Consider the following 25,384-nt stretch of genomic DNA (forward strand, 5'->3'; position numbering starts at 1 on the left):
TGAAGGACTTGCTGGGGTCCAGAAAGTTTCCTTGTGCAGTGGTCAGAAAGATTAAAAAGAATGAAAGTCACAGCCATAGGTGTGTGCAGCTGATTGGAGGGGACAAAACAAGCCACAAAATTAGAAGAGGCTCTTCAAAGGATTTCCAGCTGTTAACATCTTTCTCCAGGAAAACAGGTGGCAGCAAGAACTCACTCTCGATTTAGACAGAAGTCTATTCAGCTGAAAAGGGTGATTTCTATACTGATGCCTCTAATTTTGGATGTCCTCAAGCTTCCAGCATAATTATGACAAGAAAGGGAAAGGGAATGAAGTCTTGGCAAAGCGAGGAACATCACCCATGACTCCCAGATGGCAGGCTGTGGCCATGGCAGCAACAGAGGGGCAGCCCAGCAAGCAGCTGGGTTAGGTGATAATGCTGATAATGCCATTGTGATGATGCTGAGCATCACCAGAAGACCTGAGCCTGCCTCCCCCCCCCTTCCCACAGCCCTGGAGCTGAACTCAGAACTCACTCAGTGTTTTTTTAAAAAAGCCTGGAGAACACACAGGCTCCGATGCCATGGCAGCGTGACACATGTTCCCGTTAGCTTCCCACTCCACTCTTTGTTCTGCTTTCTAAGTTTATGGAGAGTTTTTCCATGTTATCATTAGGAGTAGGGCAGAGATGCTCAGAGATTCTTCCAGCCTGTGTTTCTTGTCATTAAATTAACTTTACACTAAAAGAAGATGCAGTACCTGTGTCAGCTGTGCCCCTTGCTGAAGATAATCAGTGTGTCTGTTAATTGACCAGTTTAGCCTGAGGAGGTTTTGTTCTAGTGACAAATCAATTTAATCCTAAAAAAGGACAAAGCCAGCTCTGCTTACACAGTTTTCCCACAAATAAATGTCAAGGGCATCTTTTCAGCAGCATTTGCAAAGGCCAACAACCATTTAGAGCACAGCTCACCTTTCCCACCAGTGCCTCACTGTAACAGCCTGGGCACAGCACCCACAGCTGTGCAGCAGCTCCTGCCACAGCTGAATTTCCTGGAAAACTGATATCTTATAGTGGCTTATGGAAAACAGAGCAGAGGAGAGCCTTCCACAATCATTCATTTTGCTCCATAAAGTCAAATTACAGCAACACTGGCACCCAGTGACCCTCTGCCCCCAGCTCTGCCTGAAGAGCCCTCGTGGAAAAGCTCAAACTCCCAGCTCCCCACTACACTCAGGGGAGTTCAGTCGGTGCAGTGGAATGAAGCTTTCACAGCACTTTCCCTCTAGATTTTATCAGCTTTGCCTCAGCTAACCTTGCACCTCTCTGCGAGACAGAAATTGCTGGGTTATAAATGAAGAAACAAGTTTTTTTTAAGTGATTTGTGATGTCTGCACAGGGCAGGCTGTGGAAGAATCAAGGAAGAATCCTAATTCAATCCTGCAGTTTTAGGCACATGAATATTCATTCCCCCTATTTTCCCTGGTTTTCATGCAGCCTGAAAACTTCATTTTTCTCATTAGCAATCACTCTCATACACACATTATTAAAAGCACTATTTACCAGGAGAAAAACCCACACAGAAGACATCAGTAATTTTTAAGTGAGAAAAATAAAACATCTGTATTTCAACAAATACTTAAGAGTCATTTTGATACAAAATTAATCTGCTGCTTATTCCACAGTATTCAGTTACCAAGCAAAGCCACAGCCACTAAAAAACACCCAATTAACATGTTCTGAACATGGATAAACATTCACATAAACAACACAAGAAGGAAATAAATAACCACCATTGCTTGTTTCCCCATATTTCCAGCAATATTCCCCCTCAGAATCTATGGCAGGTGGGAGTTGGAAAGAACAGAAGTCTGTGCCTGAAAGACTTCCCTCCAGCCAGTCTCCTTCATTTTTAAACCTTGCCTACAGATGCAGATTTTGTTGAGGGTTGGGAAAATCAGTCCAGCATTTTCCTCTTCCCCAGGTCCATCCAGTCAGCATTGGAAGTGGTAAAGGTGAACAGTGCAAAGATTATCTCCTCCTGCCATGCAGGAAGGCAGAGCTCGTTCCAGTGACCCCTGTAACAAAGCACAAACAGCTCCTATCAATCACACATTTCTACAGGGAAGTTGCCCTTTTGGAGTTCCTAAAATGAATTTTCAAGAAAAGGAATCTCCAACCAGTCTCATCTGACAACCACGTGAATCAAACACTGTTCATGTTCCATCCAGTGCACCAAAAGCCTCAGCAGCTATCAGGACATCACCCATTTGTACCCTGCAGAAGGTGACCTGTTATAACTGCACAGAAATGAAGCCAAATAAGGGAAATAAACCCCAAAGCTCACCAAATTGCTCAAAGATGAAATATTAAAGAAAAACTCCACTGTCAAGCCTGTAGAGTGCTACCAACTAGGTGCATACTAAGTAGGGTTCAGGGCATGAACTAAAAGGCTGCCAAATGTTTTGAGTTTCATGAGTTTATATATAATTTTATCATAGAGACATCAACTTTCCCTCTCCCCAAAATATGATCAGCCTTAGGCTGTGATTGATGGTGACTGTAGAACTCTGTGTCCTCGGGGAACAAGAGCAGAGATCATTTCAGTCCTTTCCTGGGGTCATGAGTCATTGTCTGAGCTGAACCACAGACAAACGTGGTTCAGCTTCTCAGCAAGATGTACAAACCACTGAGGAGCTACTAACACATTTCCTTCTCATATCCTCCTCCTCTTCCTGAAGCGGGCACTTCTCCTGCTTTGGGGAGCTCTGGCATCAGCCACATCAGTGCAGGAGCCCCAGGCAGACTGAGCAGGGCTCTCCTCAGCCCCCATGCCCTGCAACAGAAGCAGATGATCAACACCATGAGAATTCCAAATAACCCCTTCAGCCACCTTCCTGATTTAGGGAAGCTTAGCAAGATTTCTAAAACAATCTTTCATTTACCTTCAAAATGAAGTATGGGACAACATTCCATTACTGATACCAGAGAAGGCACAAAACATCAGTTTACAGAGTGACAACAAAGGCCTGATTTCAAAAGGGCAAGTGTCAGGGCAGCAGATTATAAACAGAAAGGGGAAGGGAGCTTTGATACCCACTTCTGGGAACTGTCATGGCAAGTTTAAGGTGCTACATGGGCTTTCACCCTCCCAGCTGAGCTGCAGAGCTTTTCCTTTCAGCAGCTGTAGAACCGTGTCTATTCCAAAGGACCATATTTCTGCTACACTTAAGAACAATGGGAGCTTCCCCCTGGATTCCAGTGCAATATTTATCTGGCAGTATTTTTCTGCTTTTAGCCCCTGGAATCTGTTTTACCTGATTTAGTAAATCAGCATCTTTGTCTCCAGGCTCATCCCCAAGTCTCCAGTGCTCCTGTAGGCCTATTAATTCAAACACATTTTTCTCACTCTGCCACTCCTCGTCATCACTCTCCTCAAGTTGTTTCCCGATTCCTGACAGAGTTGTTGTCACTTTGGGAGGAGGCAGAGTTGCCAGGACAGCTGGGAGTGTGAAGGCTGACAGGAATCTGGCTTTCAGCAGGAGGTAAGCAGGGTTATCACCCAGTTTCTGCTGCACCAGTTCTCCAATAGCACGGAAAACATCCCCAGTGCCCCCATCCCCACTGGCCTCAGAGGGCAGGAGAGAGGCTGCTTGCTTCTCCAGAGCTGCTTTCTGCAGAAGGAGCTTTGAGAGGGTTTTTATGCTGCAGAGGAAAGGAGGCAGATAAGGCAGCCTGGTCTGCAGTGATGGCACCTGAACCCCTTGTTTCCCACTCATCCACTCCTTCACCAGCCCCTGGTCCTCCAGGGAGATCAGGCTGAAGTCAAGGAGATTCTTCTCTGCACGGGAGGTGCTTGGCTGGGGAGGGACGTCAGCACTCGGTGGTTTGGAGGCAATGGGTCTGTTCCTCAGTGCCTGGGCACCAGAGCAGGCAGAGCTCCCTGGGACATTGCTGTGAGGAGCTGCAGCTCCTGGACAGAGCACAACCCCTCTGATGCTGCCTGGATTGGAGGATGATCCGTTTGTTGTGATGGAGTCACTGCTCCTTCCCCAGCAGCTGAGACTGGGCACAGGCTGGGAATCAGAGCCCTGAGTGCTGGCAGGGGGTTGTGTTTGGGGCAGCACCACGGCACACAGGGCTGGGCTGGCAGCTGGAGGGGCAGCTGGAGCTGCAGAGGAGTCTGGAGCCGTGGAGGAGCCAGCTGAACGTGCAGGGCTTACAGCAGAAACACTGGATGTGGTGCATCCAGGACTCACCGAGGTCACAGGTAAGAGAATTGTGGATTGGTCAGCTGCCCTTCCCAAAGGAATTCCTGCCAGCTGGGAACTTGGCCCTTTTGTCTTTGCACTGCTGGGGTGAGGTGGATTTGCTTCAGCTGGTACAGGAGTCCCTCCCAAAGCAGAGACATTGCCATTGGAAGTCACAGCTGTCTGACCCTGACTTCCCCCAGCAGCAGCTGGCATTCCCTGGGGAACACCCACCACAGTCTGTACAACACTGTGGAGCAGACCCTGGGGAGTTACAACCCACTTGAAGGGCAGGATGCTGTTGGGAATGACAGGAGAAGCAGCCTGTGGAGTGACAAGAGCAGGCAGCAGGCTGACTGGCCTCTGCTGTGGCCCGTTACTCTTCAGCTCACAGGTGACTGGTGTGGAAAGGGACAATTTATTGGTGCCAGACTCCAGGCCAAGAGCCACCACTGTGATCTGGTGAGGCACAAAAACCTGGTTTTGCAACACTGCTGAAACTGAGCTGCTGGCTGTGACCTGACCATTGCGCCCTCCCTGGTCTGGGGCCTTCTCTGCTGCAGCTGGACTCACACCTGGAGAAACCCCTCCTCCAGGGCTGCTTTCCAGAACTTCCTTTTTTAGTTCCTTACTTGACTGTAGATCTGTCCTTTGTGAGCAGCCAGGGCTCTCCCCAGTTGCTGGCACTGCTGAGGAATGGTTTTCAGGCACAGGAGCAGAAGCAGAACCTGCAGCAGAAGTCCTTGTGGGCACTGGTGAACCCTGTACTTGGCTATGTGTCCCAGCAGCTGCTGCAGGTGTGCTCCCTGCTTGTGCAGAGGGAATGATTTGCTGTGGTGGCTGCTGGATTATCAAAGGCCCTGAAACCAGCACTTGTGGGGCAACCAGCACTGTCCTCAGCATGGCTGCCTTGGCCTGGTACGCCCTCAAACGTTTCTCTTGCAGCAATTCCGAGACAGTTTTGGGCTTGTGCCTTTGCCCCTGGGCTGGGGGAGCTCCCTGCACAGCTGGGGCACAGCTCTCCAAGGCACCAGTGGGGCTGGCCTGTGCTCTCAAGGCAGGAGGTTTCCTGCCAGCACTCTTTGGGATGCCCTGTTGGGAATTCTTCTGAGAGCAAGCTTGGGATGAGTTGCCTGCAGAAGATAAAATTTAAATGAATGAACAGTTATTTCCAAAAGCCATTTCTCATTAAATATCAAGGAACGTGGCAAAACTCCTGTTTGTGAGAATTCCTACAACGCTACAGTCCTGATTTAATCAGGCCATGTCCCAACAACTGAACAAGGGGTAACTGCCCCCAGAAATCAGAGATGGGCCAGGAATGCACCCCAATACCCCACTGAACTGGTCCAGAGCCACTGCCTCCCCAGCCCTCCAGGGTTTTTCCAGTCCTTACCAAAGGGGAACATGCTTAAAGATCCAAGAGCTAGCAAAAATGAGCATGACAATGCAGGTTTGTCCCCCAAAGTTCTCCTTCAGTTAAACTGGCTATTAATGTAACAGTGATGAATTATGTGAAAGTTCTTGCACATCACAAAAATAAATGTTCTGGTAGGTACCTGAAGAAGTCTCTGTATTTTGGGAAGCCTGTAAAAAAAAGTATATTAAATTATACTTCTGATAAATTTAAAGATGATTAAAACAGCACAGATGTGAATCAAACCCACATCTGCCACCTCCTGAACAAATGGCCATACAGCCAGCATTTTATTCTGCCTCTGAACCAAAACAAACTGCTAATACACATACAAACTGTGTGGCCACACAATTATTTTAGTCAAGATTTCAGTGGGGAAAGCTTAAATCCACAATACCTGCTGAGGGCTCCTTGCATTAGCCTTAAGCAGCTCCAACTGCCTCAGCTGCCTCTCCTTAATAATCTTCATACAGCCTTTGGTATCAATCTGGAAGAGCTGCAAGGTGAGAGCTTCATTAACATTTAAATGAGAACAAAAAAAGGAACAGAGCCAAACCATGACACGGGGTCAGTAACAAAGCAAGATAGATGGGACATGCTTCACATGCAAGATTCTGGGGATATTTTACACTTACAGAAAAAGCCCTGGCAGGATCAGACTTTGGATGCAGGACTTATTTAAGAAACTTCATATGCAAACCATGAGGGCAGATTAGTCCAATAATTAGATTATTTGTTTAAGAAACAAAGATAAACCATTTATTTAAGCCTTAAATACTGCAAAATAAAGACTCCCACTGTTTGAAAGCAGGTAATGCTATTAAGACAGTAAAACTTACCTGAATGAGCAGTGCAAACAGGGGAGTGCTGGTGAGACTGACTGACTTAACCCTCTCGTGAATAGCAGCAGCTGGGAAGAAATCCAACATCAAAATCAGCTGGGAATTCACTCAGAAGGCATCAGAAGGTAGGGACAAAGGTAGGATGGGTCCCCAGTACCTTTTGTCTGGTGGAAAGCCATCCTCCCAGCCTGCAAGGTGCGGGGCAGCAGCACATTGCCCACCCAAGGGGTCACTGCCATCAGCAGCTTCCTGTCCAGGCTCAGCCTCCTCCAGTGGCGCCGAGCTCTCCTGGGCAGCTCCTGCACATCCTGGTCAACAGCTGCAGCCACTCCAGGGGGCTTGGCTAAAAGGCTGACAGGAGGTCTTAGCATCTTGAATAAAAAATACAAAATTAAGAGTTCCTATTAGTAAGGTTCTGCCATTAGTCCCAGGACAAACCATTCACAGGGCAGTTAGGACAAAAAACTGTGAGCTTTTCCTCTTGGGATTACAGTGCAAAATCTATGATTATATAAAAATAAATTCCTACTAAGCACAGCCTAGCAGTGCTCACGTCACAAGAGGAGACAAGACACAAGAGGCACTCACCAGTTTCCTCTGGAAGCTCGTGTTGTAATTTAATATTGCTCTCACTTCCTCCAGGCTGACCTGCAGCATGTGTTTTCCACACTGGGAAGCCTGAAGATGAAAGAACACAAGAAAATACAGAAGGAAAAGTCACTCAAAGAAAATTATTTGTACTGGATATGCACAGCAGGTACAAGTTCTCAACATTCCTGCTGTTGAAGGTATCTTATTACATGAAATCAACTCTGAAGACCTTCACTTTTAATCCTTGTGCATCATCACAACACCAAATGCTTATTTCATAGAAGCTTTTGTGTGAGGAATCTACCAAAAACCCAAAAAAACCAGAATTTACTGGGTAATTATCTTCACATTTTTTGACTTAACAATACAAGGGAATGAACAACAAGATGTTATCTGCTCATCACATCCTGCCCTTACTGCAGCAGCTGCACTTCCCTTCTAACTTGTGGTCCAAGCTCCCATGCCAGCTCACCTTGGCCATCACTTCTGCTGGATTCTTCACCAGCACATCTGTGGAACAGGCGTTTGCAATGCCCCTCAGCAGGGTGCTCAGCTCAGATGATTTCTCAGCAGCTCTGTCTCCATCACACCCTGCCCCTGGAACATCACAGCAGCTGCTCCCTGCGCCAGCCCTGGCATCAGAGAGGAGGGATTGGATTTGGTGTCTCTCTCTGGTTGCCCCCTGCATGTCCATCCCTGTTGGTATCCACAGGTCAATGCTGGGGACTGCAGACTCCTCCTTTCTCGTGGTGCTGGTCACCTTCTCCTCCTCTGAGCTGTCTGCCAGCTCCATGTCCTCCTCACTGTTGCACTCTGAAGAGCTGGAGCTCTCAGCGTGGCGCCGTTTGGTTGCCCCAGATCTTTTCTTCTTGGTCAAAACAAGAAGAAACACACAAGTTTTAGTCAGTGTTCACCCCTGGCTTGCAACTCTCTCAAATCAGGAAGTTTCATTTTCCAAAGGACACAAGATTTTGGAAACAAGGCCATCTTTAGTATGGTCTTAAGCAGCCAGAATTTCTTGAGTGCCTGGGACCAAAACTGGCAACTCATGAGGTACAGACATGAAAACCTACATATATCCCATTCTTACAGGCATTTCAAGGCAGGAAAGAATTCTAGATAATACACAAATATACAGCAAATTAACTTCAGCCCTTCAGAACAAAGGCTGCTTTACCCACCAAAAAATCAAACCGTGAAATCCACAACAAAAACCTTGACTGTGTGAAATCAGTGCCAATTTTTTTATTGATTTCACAGGATTCCACTTTTAGTTTAGAGAAACTTAATTGAAGAGATGGGACTGTGACATAACAGGATTTCCACAATACCTTAGAGCCAATCATGAATTTCCACTTGCTCTGGCATTGGGCACCAGTCCGATGTGGCAGCTCTGAAGCTATTTTACTCCAGCAACCTGAAAAGGATGCAGAGGATGCAGAACATTTTTATTTGTGCCACAAACTGAGCAACAGGCCTTTCAATGCAGCTACTACACACATATTATACATTTCCCTGGATAAGAGACAGAGTTACTGCATGAATGGATCTCAAATCCATAATACCCACAACACACAATACAAAGAAGTTGCAAGCATCAGTACAAAGCAGAGCCTGCAGGGCTTACAATGAAAGAAGAGAAAACCTCAATGACACCTCTAAAGTTCTATAGATAAAGCCACAGAAACACCTACCCAGGCCGTGCTTTTGAACCAGTTCAATCAGCTGCTCCTCTTCCTGCAAGCTCCACTTGCCTTTCTTTACATCCCAGTGCAATGCTTTTAAATACCTTCAGCATGGAAACATTACAGTGAGGAACATTCAATCCTGCTTGTAAAAATCAGACCATCCCTGCACCCCAAGGCTGAACAAAACCAGCATTCCCAGTCAGAGCTTTGCCTCGTTTAAGGGCTGGTGCCTGGCCTGAACTCACCGGTCCCGGCACTGGGCGTCGCTCCTGCCCGGCACTTCCGTCCGGATTTTGTACCAGTCCTTCTCCCCGTACTTGTTAACTGCAGCCATCAGCATCTGTGTGCACCAGACAGAGCAAGAGCTGAAATCCTCACCAGGATCAGCCCTGACAGCCCTGAGACAGCAGCAGTTCTGTTTGGTTCCTGTGCAAATCTCTGGACAAAACTGTTTAGGAGCTTCTAATCGCTCTTGAGCTGTAAAGTGCCCACCTTGGTCTGTTTTACACTCCTCTGTGGCACTCCTAAAGCTCAGATCTACAGCCATGCCACACCTCAGCAGTCCAACATTCCCACCCTGCCATTCCAGGCCCAGAGAATGGAGCTTACAGCATCTTCCTCTGCTGTCCAGGGTCCTTTCCTCAAGCTGGGGTCCACACTCTTTGTCCAGCGGTAAATCAGCTGAGCAGAATCTCTTCCTTCCATGTAATAAGCAACTGGAAATTAAAAGATTTATTTAACTCTGTTGTAATTAATGCTTCTTCCTTTATCTGGACAACAGTTGCAAGCAGTGATTGCCATAAGCAGCACTTTAATCTCTTTTAAAATGGTGCTTCTGCCAGTTTCAGCCAGATTTCCAATATGGATAAAGGTTCCAAGAGATATGAAGCTCTTGCTGATAAAATGAAACTTCCACATAACTACAGGAAAGGCAGAGATCACCAAGGAAAAGAGAATGGGAGAGTGAAGCATTCCAGGTGAAGGAAAGATCTGTCACTTGTGGGCCACTTACTTTTCTTGTATGGGATATGGCTTCCCACTCTCATCTCTTGAACAAGCTCTAAAAGCATCTGATCCTCCTCCTTGGTCCATTCTTTCCTTTTTAAATCTTTGTTACAGAGTTGGTATTTCTGCAAGCACTGGAAAGGTGTCCTGTTTGTCTTAATAGAAGGAAAACAGAGAGAAAGAGGTAATTGGTAATTTATGAGGACAAAAAGCAAGAGGGAAAAGCTGAAGTACCAAACCTTTTTGGTACTGTTCTTGGCCACTCCTCAGAAAACATTAATTAAGACTGAATTAGTATTAACATTGTTTTTTAAACCTGACAAGAGGCAAAGTAAAGCCAGAATGAGCCAACTTGCCAGCTCAGACCTTACCCCCAGCTCCTGGGCAATGGTCTGCCAGTCCAGGTAGTTGTGTTCAGCAGCTATCTGCTTCAGCCTCTCCAGTTCCTCCTCAGTCCATTCGTCTTTGTTGATGCTTGGATGCTCCCAATTTTGCCAAAACTTCCTCAGTTCTTCTGAGTTACGTTGTCCATCAAACTAAAAAAAAAAACAACAAAAATAAGTTTAGTCTCATAGCTGGGATTAAGACACCTGGACAAACAGGAAAACCAGTATTTTGCATTCCAGATATGTCTTACTGCCAAGTTTTCCAGAATTAAATCACCAAATTTAACAACTTGAGATTACTTAACAGTCAACGTGGAGAAATGCAAGATGGAAACACTGGATGCAAACCAGATCAGGGATTCTCAAGAGGAAGGATCCAGATCTCAGAAGCAATAAAAGAGCTGATCCCCCAACTCACATGGATGTTTGAAATTTTGTCCCAGTCGTGCTCATCGAATCTGTTTCCTATTAAGTCACTTTCTGGGAGTTGGCTAAAGCAGAAGGTACAAAGAGGAAGAAAGAATCGTATTAAATGGTTAATGAAACATTTTATCTTCTTGATCCTGCCTCATCTCATTCCTCCCACCTGTTCCTGACTTCCACAAGAACTGAACACTCAGATTAGCAGGAGAAACAATTAATGCCATATCCAAACACGCTGCTCTAGATTTGTTCATGAGCAAAAGCTCAAAACTATGAAAAAAATGCTCCTTTGTTGCTAAAGTAAGAACCATTTAAAGCAGCACCTCTATACTGGGTGCAAGCACTACATTTTGTTTATCAAGATCCAAACCCATTTCTTAGTAAAGAACTGTGGAGAAGAGAGAGCTGCAGAGCCACAACAGCACCTAATTTTTTACAACCCAACACCAATGACCCACCTAGAAGGAGGGAACTTTTAGAGCTAAACTCTAAGACATTTCATTTTTCTCCAAGAACACAGAAAGACTTCTTACTTAATTGCTTCTATTTCTTGCTCCAAGTCTTTGATTTGCTTTTCCAAGGTCTCTCTTTCTATGTCAGTCTTGATTTTCTCCAGTTTCTGATTCCAATAACTCAACCTGTTCAAAGACAATTTTATCACTGCTTAAGAGGACAGATGGCAATGAGGTCAATGGCATCAGAAGATGTACAGCAGAGACACCTTCCCCATCAGCATCATTCCTCCCTCCAAGTTTATTTCCACACAAATCTCTTCTCCCAGGTTTTCCCACGAGGCACACTCATTGCCATATTTTTGCCCCTAACCCACAGCAGGTTTCAGATAAACCATTTTGGTGTTTACACACAGAATCAATAGTTGCTGCAATAGCCATAAATGCCAGCTCCAGCACAGGAATCTCTTGCTGGACACACCATTAGGCCTCACCACATATCACAATTCCAGTCTCAAGCCCTGCAAAGTATTTTAAGTTCCACCACAGTGCCAAAGGGAAGAAATAGATGGCTGTAAAATCCCACAAACACAAGCAATTAATGCAGGAACTTGCTGGAGGAAGGGGAAATGTCCACATCTCCCTTCTCCTCCTTTGCCATGCAATGTTCTCAGCAGGAGGAGAGAGGATTTTTGGGCAGAACTCACTTGAGCAGCTTTGGCTGGAGCAGGCGCTGCAGGCGGTCGCTCACCACGGATTTCTGCAGCAGCGTCTTCTCTGCAGCTTTCCCTGAACCAGACAGGGGAGCAGCCAGACATCAGTGCAAAGCCACTGCCAGGAGACACCCACTGCTCCCAGCACCCCTGGGAATGTCCTGCAGCTCTGCATAAATCACCAGTGTTGTGTTAGACCTGGCTCAGTTTTACTGGGATCTCCAAAGAGACCCCAATAAAGGAATCACCCCGTGAGCACCTGGAGCTGCAGGTGTCCCCTGAACTTCCCTCACCTGGGCACTGCCCTTGCACCACCTTACTTGGTTTAGGAGCTCAGCTCACAGGAGCTGATGCAGCAGAACAAATGAAAAAGGAGCCATTAAGGACTCACTGAAATAATTTACAGAGCACCCCATTCCTTTTTAACAACTTTTTTGTGAGTCAGGCAGAGGTGTTGATGTTTAACTGGGAACGGGAGCACACACACACACACAAACAACATGAATATATATATTTGTTATATGAATATATACATGTTACAGCCCTTCTAGAGCACTGAACAGCACCCAGACTTACTTACACTTGGCTGAATGCAGCTGTTCAAAGGATTTTATGCCCTGAGCTGCCTTTTCCTTGGCCTCTTCATTGGCAGGAGGGCCCTGATGAGGATTAGAAGGGTTAGATACTCTGACAGTCAGACAAATTTACTTTTTCTTCTTAAAACTCCAGCATGAACTGCTACAAAATTAACTGGAAACTCAAACTTGTGCAAAGTTACCTTTGCACTGCTTAGTTACCTTTGTTAGCAAGAGCTCACAGGTACATCATTTAATTAAATAGAAATATTACAGTAATTGCTTGAATATATTAATATATGGATGATGATAGTTGATATCTTGGCTACCATAAAAAGCCCAGATCTCCTTTTGTTGATGGCCTTTTAAAGATACATGAAAAAGAGTACTACTGATTGCTCCAGAAAATATTTTAAAAATACAGAAAATCTCAGGAACTGAGAAAACTCAGTTTCACAGACAAACAGATTTCAGTGAGTGCTTCAAAGAGCAGCATGGAATTGGGTCATGGAAATGAAGACAACTGAAGTTAAACCCAAGAACGTTCAAGCCCCTGGTGGCTGCAATTCCACTCCTCAGAACTCACAGGGCTCAACCAACATTTCCAAAAGAGGGAGAGTGACAAGTGAGAGAAAAAAGGTTTCAGGCTGAGGAGTGACAATCAGTTACACAGCTGAAATGAGAACAGTTCAAACACATTACAGTGTACATCCATCACCCAAGACACATCAGTCTGGAAGCTGCTTTTATTTACTTACAATTCCTGTTATTTTATCCTTGAAGTATGGCTTCATGAAATGACCCAAAAACACATTTGCTGCTAGATTTCTGCCATCTCCTGCCTTGGTTGTTTTTGAACCATGAAGCTCACACACGATTTCCTTCTGCAATACAAGAGTGAATTGAAGAGCATCAGTGTCTCCTCCAAACTCTGATTTCAGAGAGCAGGGGCTGAGCCCTCACAAACACCCCAGGCAGGGTTCAAATCTGCAGCACCAGACTGTAACATCACTGCAGGAGTTAAAGGCAGGATTTGGAACTGCCTGAGTTTGCACAGTGCAGGCAATTTAAAAGCATAATAAAATACTAACTTGCCACAACAAGCTAAAATAGAACATGTAAAATACCCATTTTTTTATTATAAGAAAGCATGGAATCATCAGTTAAATCAAGCACTTGAGTCCTGGGCTCGAGGGGAAGGAAGGATGGCAAATGGAACCCAGAAAAGCACAGAACTGAGCATTTCACTCCTGCTTTGCTCACCTGCTGTTCTCTGTTTTGTGCAATGAGCAGCTCCACCTCCTCAATCTTTTCCTTGATAACGTCCTGGTACACATGGTTCATCTGCAGGCAGGTGTCTGGATCCTGGGGCAGGCTTTCAATATCATCATCATCATCATCATCATCACTGCTGTCTTCTTCCACTTCCACTTCCTTGAGGCAGATAAGGCATTAAGAGAGAAAAGCATTTGTTTGAAAAGCAGGTCTGTAGCCATCAGTGCTGTGCACAGCCTGGGGCTTGCAGGGACACAGCAGGGAGGCCTCTGACCCTGGATAACAAAGTGCTGGGCAGGAATACCCCAAATCCAGGTTCTGCTGAGCACAGAGCCAAGGAAATTGCCTGGATTTCCCCAGAGCAGGGTGAGGTTTCCCTTCAATAGACAGCTGGAAATATATTCTTAAAGAGAAAAGAGTTACCATTTCAGCATAAGAATCTTCATCATCATCATCATCTTCATCACCATCTGTTAGACAAACAGAACACAGAAATGCTGACTGCAGTGGGATAAAAGGAAAGCTTTTAACCCAAATCTTTTCAATTAAAGCACAGAGGAAAAAGAACCACAGAGATCTCAGACATGACCATCAGTGGGTTTGGATACTGACAACACTGTCAAGGAAAGTGTATTGTTGTACAAGTAAAAACTGTATTGTTGTACAAGTAAAAAGTGTGTTGCTATACAAGTAAAAACTGTGTTGCTATACAAGTAAAAAGTGTATTATACAAGTAAAAAGCGTGTTGTTATACAAGTAAAAAGCGTGTTGTTATACAAGTACAAAGTGTATTGTTGTACAAATAAAGAGTGTATTGTTATACAAGTAAAAAGCGTATCGTTACACTTCTGCTTTTTCTGTTGCTGTGAGAAGGCAAAAACGAGCAGCTCGGGGTAACTACAGCGAAGCTGGGCGGTGCTCCTGCACACGAGGGGCTCCCGGCTGTGCAGCCCGGTGACAATTCCAAGGCAGGACAAAGGCGAGCTTGGCAGCAGCAGCCCCCGAGCACCAGGCGGGCGCGGCAGAGGCTCTGGCCCAGCGCAGGGGCTGAAGGCGGCCCGGCCCGAGCCAGAGCCGCTCCGGCGGGCACCGACCCCGCCGCGCTCTGCCAAACGAGCTGCGGGAGCGCTGCGCCTCACGCGGCGCTTTGCCGGGCCCGCTCGGGCCCCGCGATTTCACCGCCGGCGGCCTCTGCGCGCAAAGGGAACGAGCAAAGTGCCGGTACCGGCGGCTGCCGGGGGAGCGCCGCGAGCCCCGCGAAGCCGTACCGGAGCTGAGGCTGGAGTCGGACAGGGCCAGCTGGATCTCGGCCCCGCCGGGCTGCAGGCTGCGCTCCAGCTGCTCGATCTCGCGGCGGATCTTCTCCCGCTCCGCATCCAGGTCGAGGCCCTGTGGGGAGCGGAGGGGCCCGGCCGGGCCCGGCCCGCGGGACATGGCGGCACCGCCGCGCCCGGGGCTGCGCCGGCCCCGCCCCCGCCCCCGCCCCGCCAATCGGTGCTGTGAGCGCGGGTCAGCTGACCCGGCACGTGACACCGCGCGGCCAATCGGGGCGGGGCTCGGCGCACGTGCACGGGCGGGGGGCGGCACCGGGACCCGCAGAGATCGGGCCGGGCTGGGCCCGGAACGGCACCGGGACACGGCCTTAAACGGCACCGGGACACCGGGACACGGCCGGGACACGGCCTTGAACGGCACCGGGACACCGGGACACGGCCGGGACACGGCCTTAAACGGCACCGGGACACCGGGACACGGCCCTGAACGGCACCGGGACACGGCCTTCAGCGGCACCGGGACACCGGGACACGGCCCTGAACGGCACCGGGACACGGCCGGGACACGGCCTTGAACGGCACCGGGACACCGGGACACGGCCCTGAACGGCACCGGGACACCGGGACACGGCCCTGAACGGCACCGGGACACGGCCTTCAGCGGCACCGGGACACCGGGACACGGCCTTCAATGGTACCGGGACACCGGGACACGGCCCTGAACGGCACTGGGACACCGGGACACGGCCTTCAATGGCACTGGGACACCGGGACACGGCCTTGAACGGCACCGGGACACGGGTCAATGGCACCGGGACACGGCCTTCAGCGGCACCGGGACACGGCCTTGAACGGCACCGGGACACCGGGACACGGCTTTCAGTGGCACCGGGACACCGCTGCACGGCGTTCGGCGGCACCGGGGCACGGCCACCGCCGGCCGACCCACGGCCTCTCCCCCTGCACAGCCGGAGCGCTGAGCGGCAGCACGGAGAGGCGCAGCCGCAGCCTGCGGTGCTCGCGGAGCCCGGGGCGCGGCGGGGCGCACGGGAGGAGCGGCGGCGCCCCAGCGCTGCGGCCGGGTCCGTGCCGCGTTTAGGGATCCCTTGGCTGCGGCTGCGCCGCGGGACGGGGTGCAGAAGCCGGGTGTGCAGTTTGACGCGTCAGAATGAGGCCAAGTATCAAAAATTCAGTTTTTAGTAATGGTTTCCGTATGAAAACAAAGTCCTCCGTGCTGTGTGAGCCCCTCAGTGTCCATCCTCTGACACCTCAGAGATTCTGTCTATGGATTTCAGGAGATCAGCCACGAGCTGCAGGGATTCTGCTCCAGAGAGCAGCTGCCTGGAGTGGGAGAGATGCAGTGTTACATGTGGGGACAGGCAGCCAGGCAGCTTTGGGGCAGTTTTCCCATATTCTGTGATTTATCAAGCAGTGTTTTATCAGGACTGGAAACTCAAGAGACTCCCACTTCCCCACTTATTTTTATGCTTGCAGGAAAACTCATCACAGGTAAGAACATGGAGCAGCTCCTGTGGCACAAACACCAACCCCTGCATTCCAACCCTAAAAATCCCACTGAGGAGGTTTATCTGTGAGCCCGGGATGCAGCCCCGCGCCTGGGAGGCTGTCGGGAGCGTTGTGGCAGCGCCGCTGACCTGATGGATGCTCGGGAGCTGGTTGTGACCCGCAGCAGGTGCTGCAGCGCCACCTCCGCGTTCTGCCTGGCCGCGGCCAGTCCCGCCTGGCCCGCCCGCAGCGCCTCCTTCTCCAGCCGGCAATTCCTCAGCTCCGCCTGGGGGCAACGGGCAAAATCCGTGAGAAACGACCCCAGAACTGCAGCAAAATCCGTGAGAAACGACCCCAGAACTGCAGCAAAAATCCGTGAGAAACGACCCCAGAACTGCAGCAAAATCCGTGAGAAACGACCCCAGAACTGCAGCAAAATCCGTGAGAAACGACCCCAGAACTGCAGCAAAAATCCGTGAGAAACGACCCCAGAACTGCAGCAAAAATCCGTGAGAAACGACCCCAGAACTGCAGCAGATGCTCGACAGCTCATGGGCGCATTCCCACAGCAGTTGATGGGTGTGGGAAGTAATCATTAACTAACATGAGGATAGTGAATACAATAAACAATGTAATAAATAGCGAGGAGAGCCCCGAACCAGACTGCCTGGAGGGAGTGTCTGCCCAGAAGCACAGAATCAGTGGGGTTGGAAAGATCTCTGGATGTATCCAGCCCAACCCCCTGCCAAGGCAGTGCCACCTGACATTTCCAGGTGGGTTTGGATGTCTCCAGAGAGGGAGACTCCACGAATTCCCTGGGCAGTTTGCTCCAGGGCTGTGTCACCCTCCATGGAAAGAGAAGTTCTTCCTCATTGCAGTTTCTGGCCATTGCTCCTCACCACTGCAGAGCCTGGCACCATCCAGGCCCTCCCAAGCCTCTGCCAGGACACAACCCAAGCCTTCCCTGAACCTTAAAACACAGCCAGCATTTTCCTCAGAGCCTGCAAGACCCTTGCAACATCCTTTCCCCTGGCTCAGTTCTCAGATGTGTCCCTGCAGCCCCAGCAGTGCTGCTGTGTACCTGGAGCTGTGCATTCTCCTGCCTCAGTTTGGCAGCGCTGCTCTCAGCTTTGGCAGCCCGTTTCTGCAACAGAACAGAGATAACTGAAATAATAAAAATAATCATGAATTGATTTATTATATAATATATATAAGACATATTAAATATCACATATATATCATATGATATTATATAATATATATTATATATTATATGATATTATAGAATAATATATATAATTCATTATATTCTATAATATATAATAATATAATAAATATATATAATATATAACAAATATATATTATATATAATAAATATATATAACATATATTGTTTTAGGTAATATATATAATTATATATTATATATAATAAATAATATACGATAACATATTATCTATAGTATATAATAATGTCAATAATAATCAAATTTATTAATAATGATAGTAATAATAGTAATGACAACAAAATAATAACAACAACAACAACCCAGGCAGCTTGAGCCACATGGGAATGAGTGATTCCAGCACAGAACTTGCAGGGATAGGGTTTGTTACACCATCCTGGATGTTTTAGGAGGCAGGAGCAGCTCCCTCCTCACTGCTCCTTTCTGGGATCTGCAGAACCTCCCCACGCTCACAGGGGAGAATTTCTGCCTGACATCTGATCTAATTCCAAAGCCAACACTTACAGTCATCAGCTGCAGATTCTGCTCCACGTGCTGCACCATTGCTTCCAAATCCTGTGCTTCCTTTTCTTCTTTGATTTTGGTTTCCTCAAGCTTCTTCTCAAGCTTCCTCACCCTTAAAAAAACAAGACGTGGCACACAGTAAGCACTTGTACCATTAAGTACGTTTAGGAAGGAAATTCTGGGAAAGCATCAAGAATCTCATGGTTTCATGTTACAAGGAAAATGAAATTCTCCTCACGCACTTGTCTGCTTGAGTTTCAGACAGAATCTGAAGCTTATTGATCTTGCTTCTCAGAATAGCATTCTCTTCTTTTAGCTGAAAAAAAAAAGAAATAAAAAATTCTTATTAGGATTGAGGTGCATTTTCATAACAATACCAACAATCCAAGATCAATGGCAGAATATTCAGCTTTAATACTGGAAATCTTTGTGCTTTCTAATCCATTCCATCTAAACCTTCAATTTACCCATCTGGAAACCACTGTGGGGGCACAGGAACGTGGAACCACCAGCGTAAATGTGACTAATGAATGCTGCCGATTCCAAATGAACGTGACCTCGAGGGGCCAGAAGCACGAGGCAGTCACCCGGGTCATGAGCAGGGCAGGAGGAGAGAGGAAGAGCTGCAGCTGCCCGCGTTCCCAGAGCTGACTCTCCTCAGCAGCAGCAGCAGCAGCAGGCTGTGACGCCGAGCTCTGGGCCAAGGCAGCGCCCGGCTCAGAGCTGTTCTCACACGGGGCGGCGCCGGGAGGGCGGGCAGCGCTCACCTGCTCGTAGCTCGGCTGCCGCGGGGGAGCCCGGGCCGGGCCCGGGGCGGCTCCGAGCGGGGCCGCGCTGCTGCCGGCGCTGCCCAGGTGGGCCTGCTCCACGGCCAGCGGCTGGTAGCTCTCGCTCCATTCCTCCTCCTCCTCTTCGTCCTCGTCCTGCTCGTCCCCCGACTCTGCGGGCACTGCGGGCAGCGGGGGCACGACGGGCCCGGGCCAAGCCGCCTGCGGAGGGGACAGCGGGCTGAGGTGGGCGTCGTGACGGGACGGAGCCCGGCCGCGCTGCCGCGCACGGCCTTACCTGTGTGTCCCCGCCGCGGGACTTGGAGCGGACGAACTCGCGGAAGGAGAAGGGGTTGGGCTCGGCCGGGTCCCCCGGCAGCGGCTCCGCCACCGGCAGCGGCTCCGCCGCCATGGCCGCCTGAGGGCGCGGCGGGGCGGGGCCTCCCGGGCGGGGCGGGGCCTCCCCGTCGGAGCGGACCAATGAGCGCGCGTTCTGCCCCGCCGCGGCCCCGCCCTCGCCCCGCCCCCTGACCCCACGCTCCCGGTGGCGGCAAGATGGCGGCGGCCATGGCGTGGCTGCGGCGCGGCGCCTGCGGCCCGGCCCGGCGGTGAGCGCGGCGCCGGGGGCAGCGGGGGGCACCCGCTTTGGGAGGGAGGATCAGCGCTCGGGACCGGCCCTGGCGGAGGGGCGCGCTCGCACGGTGCGGCCGCAGCCCGTGACGGTGTCCCCGGTGTCCCGCAGGTGCGGGCTGGCGGCCGGCCGGAGCTACAGCGGCGGCGGCGCGTACCCCAGCGTGTCGCTGACGTGCCCGCTGCCCGGCGTGCCCAAGGCCGTGTTCGCGGCGGCCGAGAGCCGGGAGCGCTTCGAGACGCGGGTGACGGTGCTGGAGAACGGGCTCCGCGTGGCGTCCCAGAACAAGTTCGGGCAGTTCTGCACCGTGGGCGGTGAGTACCGGTGGCCGGTGGCCCCGGCTGCCCCCCGAGCCGGGGGTGTGGTGGTGAGGACCGGGGCGGCGTGTGAAAGTCACTGGTTTATTCTCTTCTTTGCGGCAGTTCTGGTGAATTCGGGATCGAGACACGAAGCGAAATACCTCAGTGGTATCTCCCACTTCTTGGAAAAACTGGCGTTCTCTGTGAGTACTGCCCTGGGGCCCCCGAGTCTGCACAGAGAGGCCCAGGAGGGCCTGACCCGCAGGGCTCTCTGCACCTGTTAAAACAGAGGTGACAGCGCTGACAGGCTCACAGCATCTTAATTGCTCATTAATTAGCATGACTGTAATTGTATTTTAAAAGTCTTTGTGGTTTCACGTCCGAGGCTGGCGTGTAGTGATCAAACCACTGGACTGAAAGAGTGTCAGAGGTGTTCTGGGTCACACTGAAGGGTTATAAACAGTTATTGCTTTACTAATTAATAACACTGGTATCTTCTTAGTCCACAGCTCAGTTTGGCAGCAAAGATGAAATTCTCCTCACCTTAGAGAAGCATGGAGGCATTTGTGACTGCCAGGCATCGAGGTGGGCTGCTCCTTTTCCTGCTGTTTCCTGGGTGTTGTAGCACTGACAGCACTCTGAACCTCTTTTTCTGCCGCCACTTTTTGTTCCCAAGCAGCAGAAATCTGTTTGTTTGGGCTGCTGGGAAGCTACAAAAATGAGCCTGAAAGGATTATAAAACTCAGATCTATTTCATTTCAGAAGCATTTAATGGTTAGAACAGCTTCATCTGTGATTTCCTGGTACTGAGATGACACTGAATGACCCCAGCAGTGACTTCCCAGTGCACAAGCTGTTTTTTGTGTTGCAGGGACACCATCATGTACGCAGTGTCTGCTGATGCCAGAGGCCTGGACACCGTGGTCAACTTGCTGGCTGATGTAACCTTCCAGCCCAGGTTATCAGGTCTGGCAGCACAATCCTCTGCCTCAGAAAAAATATTTCCACCACATGGCTTGCTCCTAAGAGCTCAGAATTCTCTCTCAAGTGACCTTGCAGCAGCTGGGGGTTTTGTGTAGGGGTTACCATCCCTTGCCTTGTCTCGTTGCAGATGAAGAAATTGAGATGACTCGAATGGCCATAAGGTTTGAGCTGGAGGATCTGAACATGAGACCTGACCCAGAGCCTCTCCTGACAGAAATGATCCATGCGGTAACACACTGGGAATTGCTGCTGCTTTCTCTTCCTCGTGTTTTTTGGCAGCTCCAGACTGTTCTAAAACCAGATTTTCTGTTATTCAGTTTCTGTGATGGGAGAATTTGGCTGTCCCTTCACTTTGAAATCCAGCATTCTCCACATGTGGAAGATTCTAACCCAAACTAAAAAATAATTCCATCTGTAACTTCCCTTTGTTGATGTGGGTGACAAAATGTCACTGAGTTGCACTGACATTAGTGAAATATGCTCAGCTTTTCCTCTCTCAGACGTGGGCTTAATTCCAAAGCAAAAAGAGGTTTAGACAGGGGTTTAGGGAAAAATGATGTTTGTGACTTTAACGTGTCTGTTCCCTTTTAGGCAGCCTTCAGAGACAACACAGTGGGACTGAACAGGTTCTGCCCCGTGGAGAACACAGACAAAATCGACCGGGACGTGCTGCACTCCTACCTGAGCAGTTACTACACCCCAGACAGGATGGTGCTGGCTGGGGTGGGCATGGAGCACGAGCACCTGGTGGAGTGTGCCAGGAAATACCTGCTGGGGGTGGAGCCCGTGTGGGGCTCTGGGCAGGGCAGGGCCGTGGACAGGTCCGTGGCTCAGTACACCGGAGGCATCATCAAGGTAGGTGTTGCATCCTTGCTGGGATTTGCTCATTTCTCTCCAGGCTTTTGCTTTCCTTAAGTTACATTTCATGAGTAAGAGCCCAAACTGGCCAGCTGTTAATGGGGTGGCATGGTGATTGTATCAAACTGGGTACAACAGCTGTGAAAATTTGGGTTAATGACCTGTCTGCCCTTCCCACAGGTTGAAAAAGACATGTCAGATGTGAGTCTGGGCCCTACTCCCATCCCAGAGCTCACCCACATCATGATTGGGTTAGAAAGCTGCTCGTTTTTAGTAAGTATTAACCTGAAATCCTTCATTTTGCGTGCCCTACACTTGGAGTACATATTCCTTGGAGAATCCCAGGAACACTGATTCATTCCACAAACATTGACATTTCTGCTGCTGCACATAAAAACAAGCAGCATTTTCCACGACACTCTGCTGAAGGCCTTGACCTTCACACTGCTCTTGTGCTGTGTTTTTTTCCTCCCCATTACTCACCCCAGACCCTCGAGAGCTCTGCCATGACCTGAGTTTGTTGTTCCAATCCAGGAGGACGATTTCATTCCTTTTGCGGTGCTAAACATGATGATGGGAGGTGGTGGCTCTTTTTCAGCTGGAGGGCCTGGCAAGGGCATGTTCACCCGGCTGTACCTCAACGTGCTCAACAGGTGGGTTTGTCTTGCTGTTTAAGGGGTGCCAGAAACAATCTTGTAGCAGGTTTACATGGGAAAAAAAAAAAAAAAGCAAACCCCACCAGGTTTTACATCAGTTCATTCTGCTTGGAACGTGGGACTGGTGTGTCAGTTGGCATTTTGAGAGTGTGGAAGTAAAGGGCAGAAGTGACCAGGAATTGTGTTTTCTTCTGTCTGTGCTTTAATCAGGGAATATTAACTGGATTGGCTCTGTATTGTCCTGGGCTTGGTCTCAAGGATTGAAGCCGAGAGAAGGGAGTGGATGCCACATGCATAAATTGTCAGAGGCAGGAATTGACAATTCTCACTGCACTGCTGAGAATCCTGAGAATGCACTAGGAGGGTGCTCACTGTCCATGTTTAATTTTTACATTGTAAATTCTGGGTTTTAAATTTTAAAATACTGTTTGTATACTCCCAGGCACCACTGGATGTACAATGCCACCTCTTACCACCACAGCTATGAGGACACAGGTCTCCTGTGTATCCATGCCAGTGCAGATCCAAAGCAGGTACAGAGTCCTGTACTCAGAGGCAGGAGTCCTTAAACAGTAACCACATCAGTAGCAGAATTCTGTGGACATGAGAAGCATTGTTCTGATCTTCTTTCCGTGATGTGTTTTCCCCAGGTTCGGGAGATGGTGGAAATCATCACCAGGGAATTCATCCTCATGGCAGGAGCAGTGGGAGAGGTCAGCAGCACATTTGAGTTTGCAGATGGTCTTTGAGCTGAAATAATCCCTGGAAGTGTCCAAGGCCAGGCTGGACAGGGCTTGGAACACCCTGGGATGGTGGAAGGTGTCCCTGCCCATGGCAGGGCATGGCACTGGATGGGCTTTAAGGTCCCTTCCAGCCCAACCCAGTCTGGGATTCTGTGAATGCATTGCTAGAATGGATTTTCATAGATAATTTTGTTACATATTTCTGTAAAAGAATACAACAACGTTAGCAATGCATCTACAAAGAGAGAGGTGTCTGCAGAACTCTTCCATGTTACCTTGTACTACAGACCAGCAACAAGATTTTTTTAAAGTTTCCTGCTCATTCACAGGTAGAACTTGAGAGAGCAAAGACACAGCTCAAGTCCATGCTCATGATGAACCTGGAGTCTCGGCCAGTGATCTTTGAAGATGTGGGGAGGCAGGTTTTGGCAACAAACACAAGGAAGCTACCTCATGAGCTCTGTGACCTCATCAGTGAGTAGACAATGCTTTGCCTTGCCTTGAGGGAACTGTGGGTACAGTTAAAATACACTTGTAGCACTGATGAATTACCTCTGAAAGTCTGGGGGCATAAATACTACAGAAATACATTTCAAACTGAGCTTAATTGCTTTCACAATTAACAACACAGGGCTTATTTTTTAGTCAGAAAGAAGGGAAAAGAAGAATTATGATAGAGGAGATATGGAGATGGTTTTCTGAGCATGGGGCTAAAGCTGCTTTGTGCTGTTCACAGTGGAGGTATCACAGCTCTGCCTTCTTTCTGCCTGCAGGCCAGGTGAAACCCAGTGATATCAAGAGGGTGGTGACTAAGATGCTGCACAAGAAGCCAGCAGTGGCTGCCCTGGGTGACCTGACAGATCTGCCCACGTACGAGCACATCCAGGCCGCCCTTTCCAGCAAGGACGGGCGGCTCCCGCGGCTCTACCGCCTCTTCCGATAGAGCAGCGCCTCCTGCCCGCCTCAATCCCTTCGTTTTTAATGGTTTTTTCTTTTTTTTGATTCTCATGTTGCTGTACCACCCTCCCTCCCCCCAATGCTCCCAGGCATTCTGTGCAACCGTGGAGCTGAGCAAAGCTGCTTTGGAGCACTGGACTGTGAAGGGCTCATGTAAGGAGCCAGCACTGGCTCTGGAGGAGGAGTTTGACCCTCTGAGTAGGTTACAAGAGAAGATGGGTGTTGACACCCTTCTCTTGGCTTTGGGGAGAACAGAGCAAGCCAAAATATTCGTGTCACTAAAGCACATCTCTGAGCAGTCAGTCACTGCCTCTTCATCACCCCAGCAGTGGAAGTGGGGCTGTCACATGAGGCCCCACTGTGCCCTTCCTGAGGAATGTGTGGCACCTTAAACAGCTTGGCTTACATGTCCGAATTCAGAGAATATTTATAACTGTTAACCAAGGTGAACAAAGACTTGGTCAAACTGAATTAGGAAAATAATAGTTACTGTCCCTGTGAAGTTAGGCAAAAAGTTTCCTGCAATCCAGATTTTGTTACAAATTGTGGATCCATTTCATCTGTGTAATTCATCATCTGACAAGGAACCGCCCCCCTGGGAATAACTTCATCATCTTGCTAGAGGTCCAAGGAAAGCAGCCCCATGACAGAACCAATTTTCTGTGGAGTTCCTCTGCAGAGGTACTGTACATAATGGACACTTACTTGAGAATGAGATCGATCCTATTTAGGTTTTTCACTTGGACATGAACTGTGCTAAAGAATAAAAGTTCTTTTCCTCCAGAGTTGCTTTACAAACAGTTATTAAAGGAGTTGCTGCTGCTGCACCTTAAACTCGTGCCTCATTTCCTCAGTATCACCCAGATGGACTTAAGGCCTTGCAAAAAGAAGACACAATCAGTCTCACAGCAGAGATGTGGCTCAGCTGGAAGTCAAGATAACAAAATCACAACATTTAGAAACACGATTTTGACTGACGCCACGTCACAGAAAGCCAAGTGCCACATGCGTGGCATGCTAAAGAAATGGAGACTCAAAAGAGGAATAAAACATTGGATTTTTATAATCCCCTAATACATGGGTTTAAAAATACAAGACAGCTGCACTGCAGCTCTTCACTGCTAGATGTGTATGGTAAGGAGCAATGCAGCTGGGAGCAGAGCACTGTGAGGCTGCTGTTACCTGCTTTACCCCATCCTTTCCTCGTGCAACTCAAAAGAAAACGTTGCATTGCTTCCTGCAGAGCCCACAGTGTGGAAGTCCTGTTCAGTTGTTGTGTATGCTTGTGAGGAAATAAAGAGACCTCTGAACAACTGAGCAAGTAGTAAGAGTTGTGAAATCCATCTGCCAAGGGTTTCCTGAGCTGG

The 25,384-nt window shown here is 49.0% G+C and overlaps 3 protein-coding genes across 5 annotated transcripts; 1 reads left to right on the forward strand and 2 right to left on the reverse strand.

The window, feature by feature from the left end:
* Positions 1 to 1,552: 1,552 nt before the first annotated feature.
* On the reverse strand, positions 1,553 to 15,076 carry SNAPC4 (small nuclear RNA activating complex polypeptide 4). 3 transcript variants are annotated; one of them, XM_053962450.1, is made up of 23 exons: positions 14,863 to 15,076; positions 14,018 to 14,064; positions 13,583 to 13,753; positions 13,078 to 13,203; positions 12,325 to 12,403; positions 11,739 to 11,820; positions 11,113 to 11,217; positions 10,575 to 10,647; positions 10,142 to 10,306; positions 9,778 to 9,925; positions 9,375 to 9,481; positions 9,011 to 9,105; positions 8,772 to 8,866; positions 8,409 to 8,494; positions 7,550 to 7,945; positions 7,075 to 7,164; positions 6,644 to 6,857; positions 6,484 to 6,554; positions 6,042 to 6,140; positions 5,787 to 5,814; positions 3,295 to 5,360; positions 2,683 to 2,813; positions 1,553 to 2,055 (listed from the first exon to the last, which is right to left on the reverse strand). In XM_053962450.1, the coding sequence occupies exons 1-22, from the start codon at positions 15,026 to 15,028 to the stop codon at positions 2,694 to 2,696; spliced, it is 4,629 nt and encodes a 1,542-aa protein (XP_053818425.1). In that variant the 5' UTR covers positions 15,029 to 15,076; the 3' UTR covers positions 1,553 to 2,055; positions 2,683 to 2,693. The 3 variants fall into 3 exon arrangements, with proteins under 3 accessions (XP_053818425.1, XP_053818423.1, XP_053818424.1); XM_053962448.1 differs by having other exon boundaries at positions 7,550 to 7,942; positions 14,863 to 15,054; XM_053962449.1 differs by lacking the exon at positions 14,863 to 15,076 and adding an exon at positions 14,439 to 14,828.
* A 971-nt stretch (positions 15,077 to 16,047) lies between these two features.
* On the reverse strand, positions 16,048 to 19,334 carry ENTR1 (endosome associated trafficking regulator 1). The gene is made up of 7 exons (XM_053962455.1): positions 19,188 to 19,334; positions 18,890 to 19,111; positions 18,365 to 18,438; positions 18,123 to 18,234; positions 17,456 to 17,518; positions 16,524 to 16,660; positions 16,048 to 16,209 (listed from the first exon to the last, which is right to left on the reverse strand). The coding sequence occupies exons 1-7, from the start codon at positions 19,299 to 19,301 to the stop codon at positions 16,116 to 16,118; spliced, it is 816 nt and encodes a 271-aa protein (XP_053818430.1). The 5' UTR covers positions 19,302 to 19,334; the 3' UTR covers positions 16,048 to 16,115.
* A 110-nt stretch (positions 19,335 to 19,444) lies between these two features.
* Positions 19,445 to 25,334, forward strand: PMPCA (peptidase, mitochondrial processing subunit alpha). The gene is made up of 13 exons (XM_053962453.1): positions 19,445 to 19,497; positions 19,632 to 19,834; positions 19,943 to 20,022; positions 20,322 to 20,404; positions 20,691 to 20,785; positions 20,931 to 21,031; positions 21,395 to 21,658; positions 21,842 to 21,934; positions 22,196 to 22,314; positions 22,760 to 22,850; positions 22,968 to 23,030; positions 23,390 to 23,534; positions 23,834 to 25,334. Exons 1-13 carry the CDS (start codon positions 19,445 to 19,447, stop codon positions 24,001 to 24,003), a joined length of 1,560 nt encoding a protein of 519 aa, XP_053818428.1. The 3' UTR covers positions 24,004 to 25,334.
* Positions 25,335 to 25,384: the final 50 nt, after the last annotated feature.

The sequence above is a fragment of the Vidua chalybeata genome, chromosome 21, assembly GCF_026979565.1.
Source record: "Vidua chalybeata isolate OUT-0048 chromosome 21, bVidCha1 merged haplotype, whole genome shotgun sequence".
Classification (NCBI taxonomy): Eukaryota; Metazoa; Chordata; class Aves; order Passeriformes; family Viduidae; genus Vidua; species Vidua chalybeata.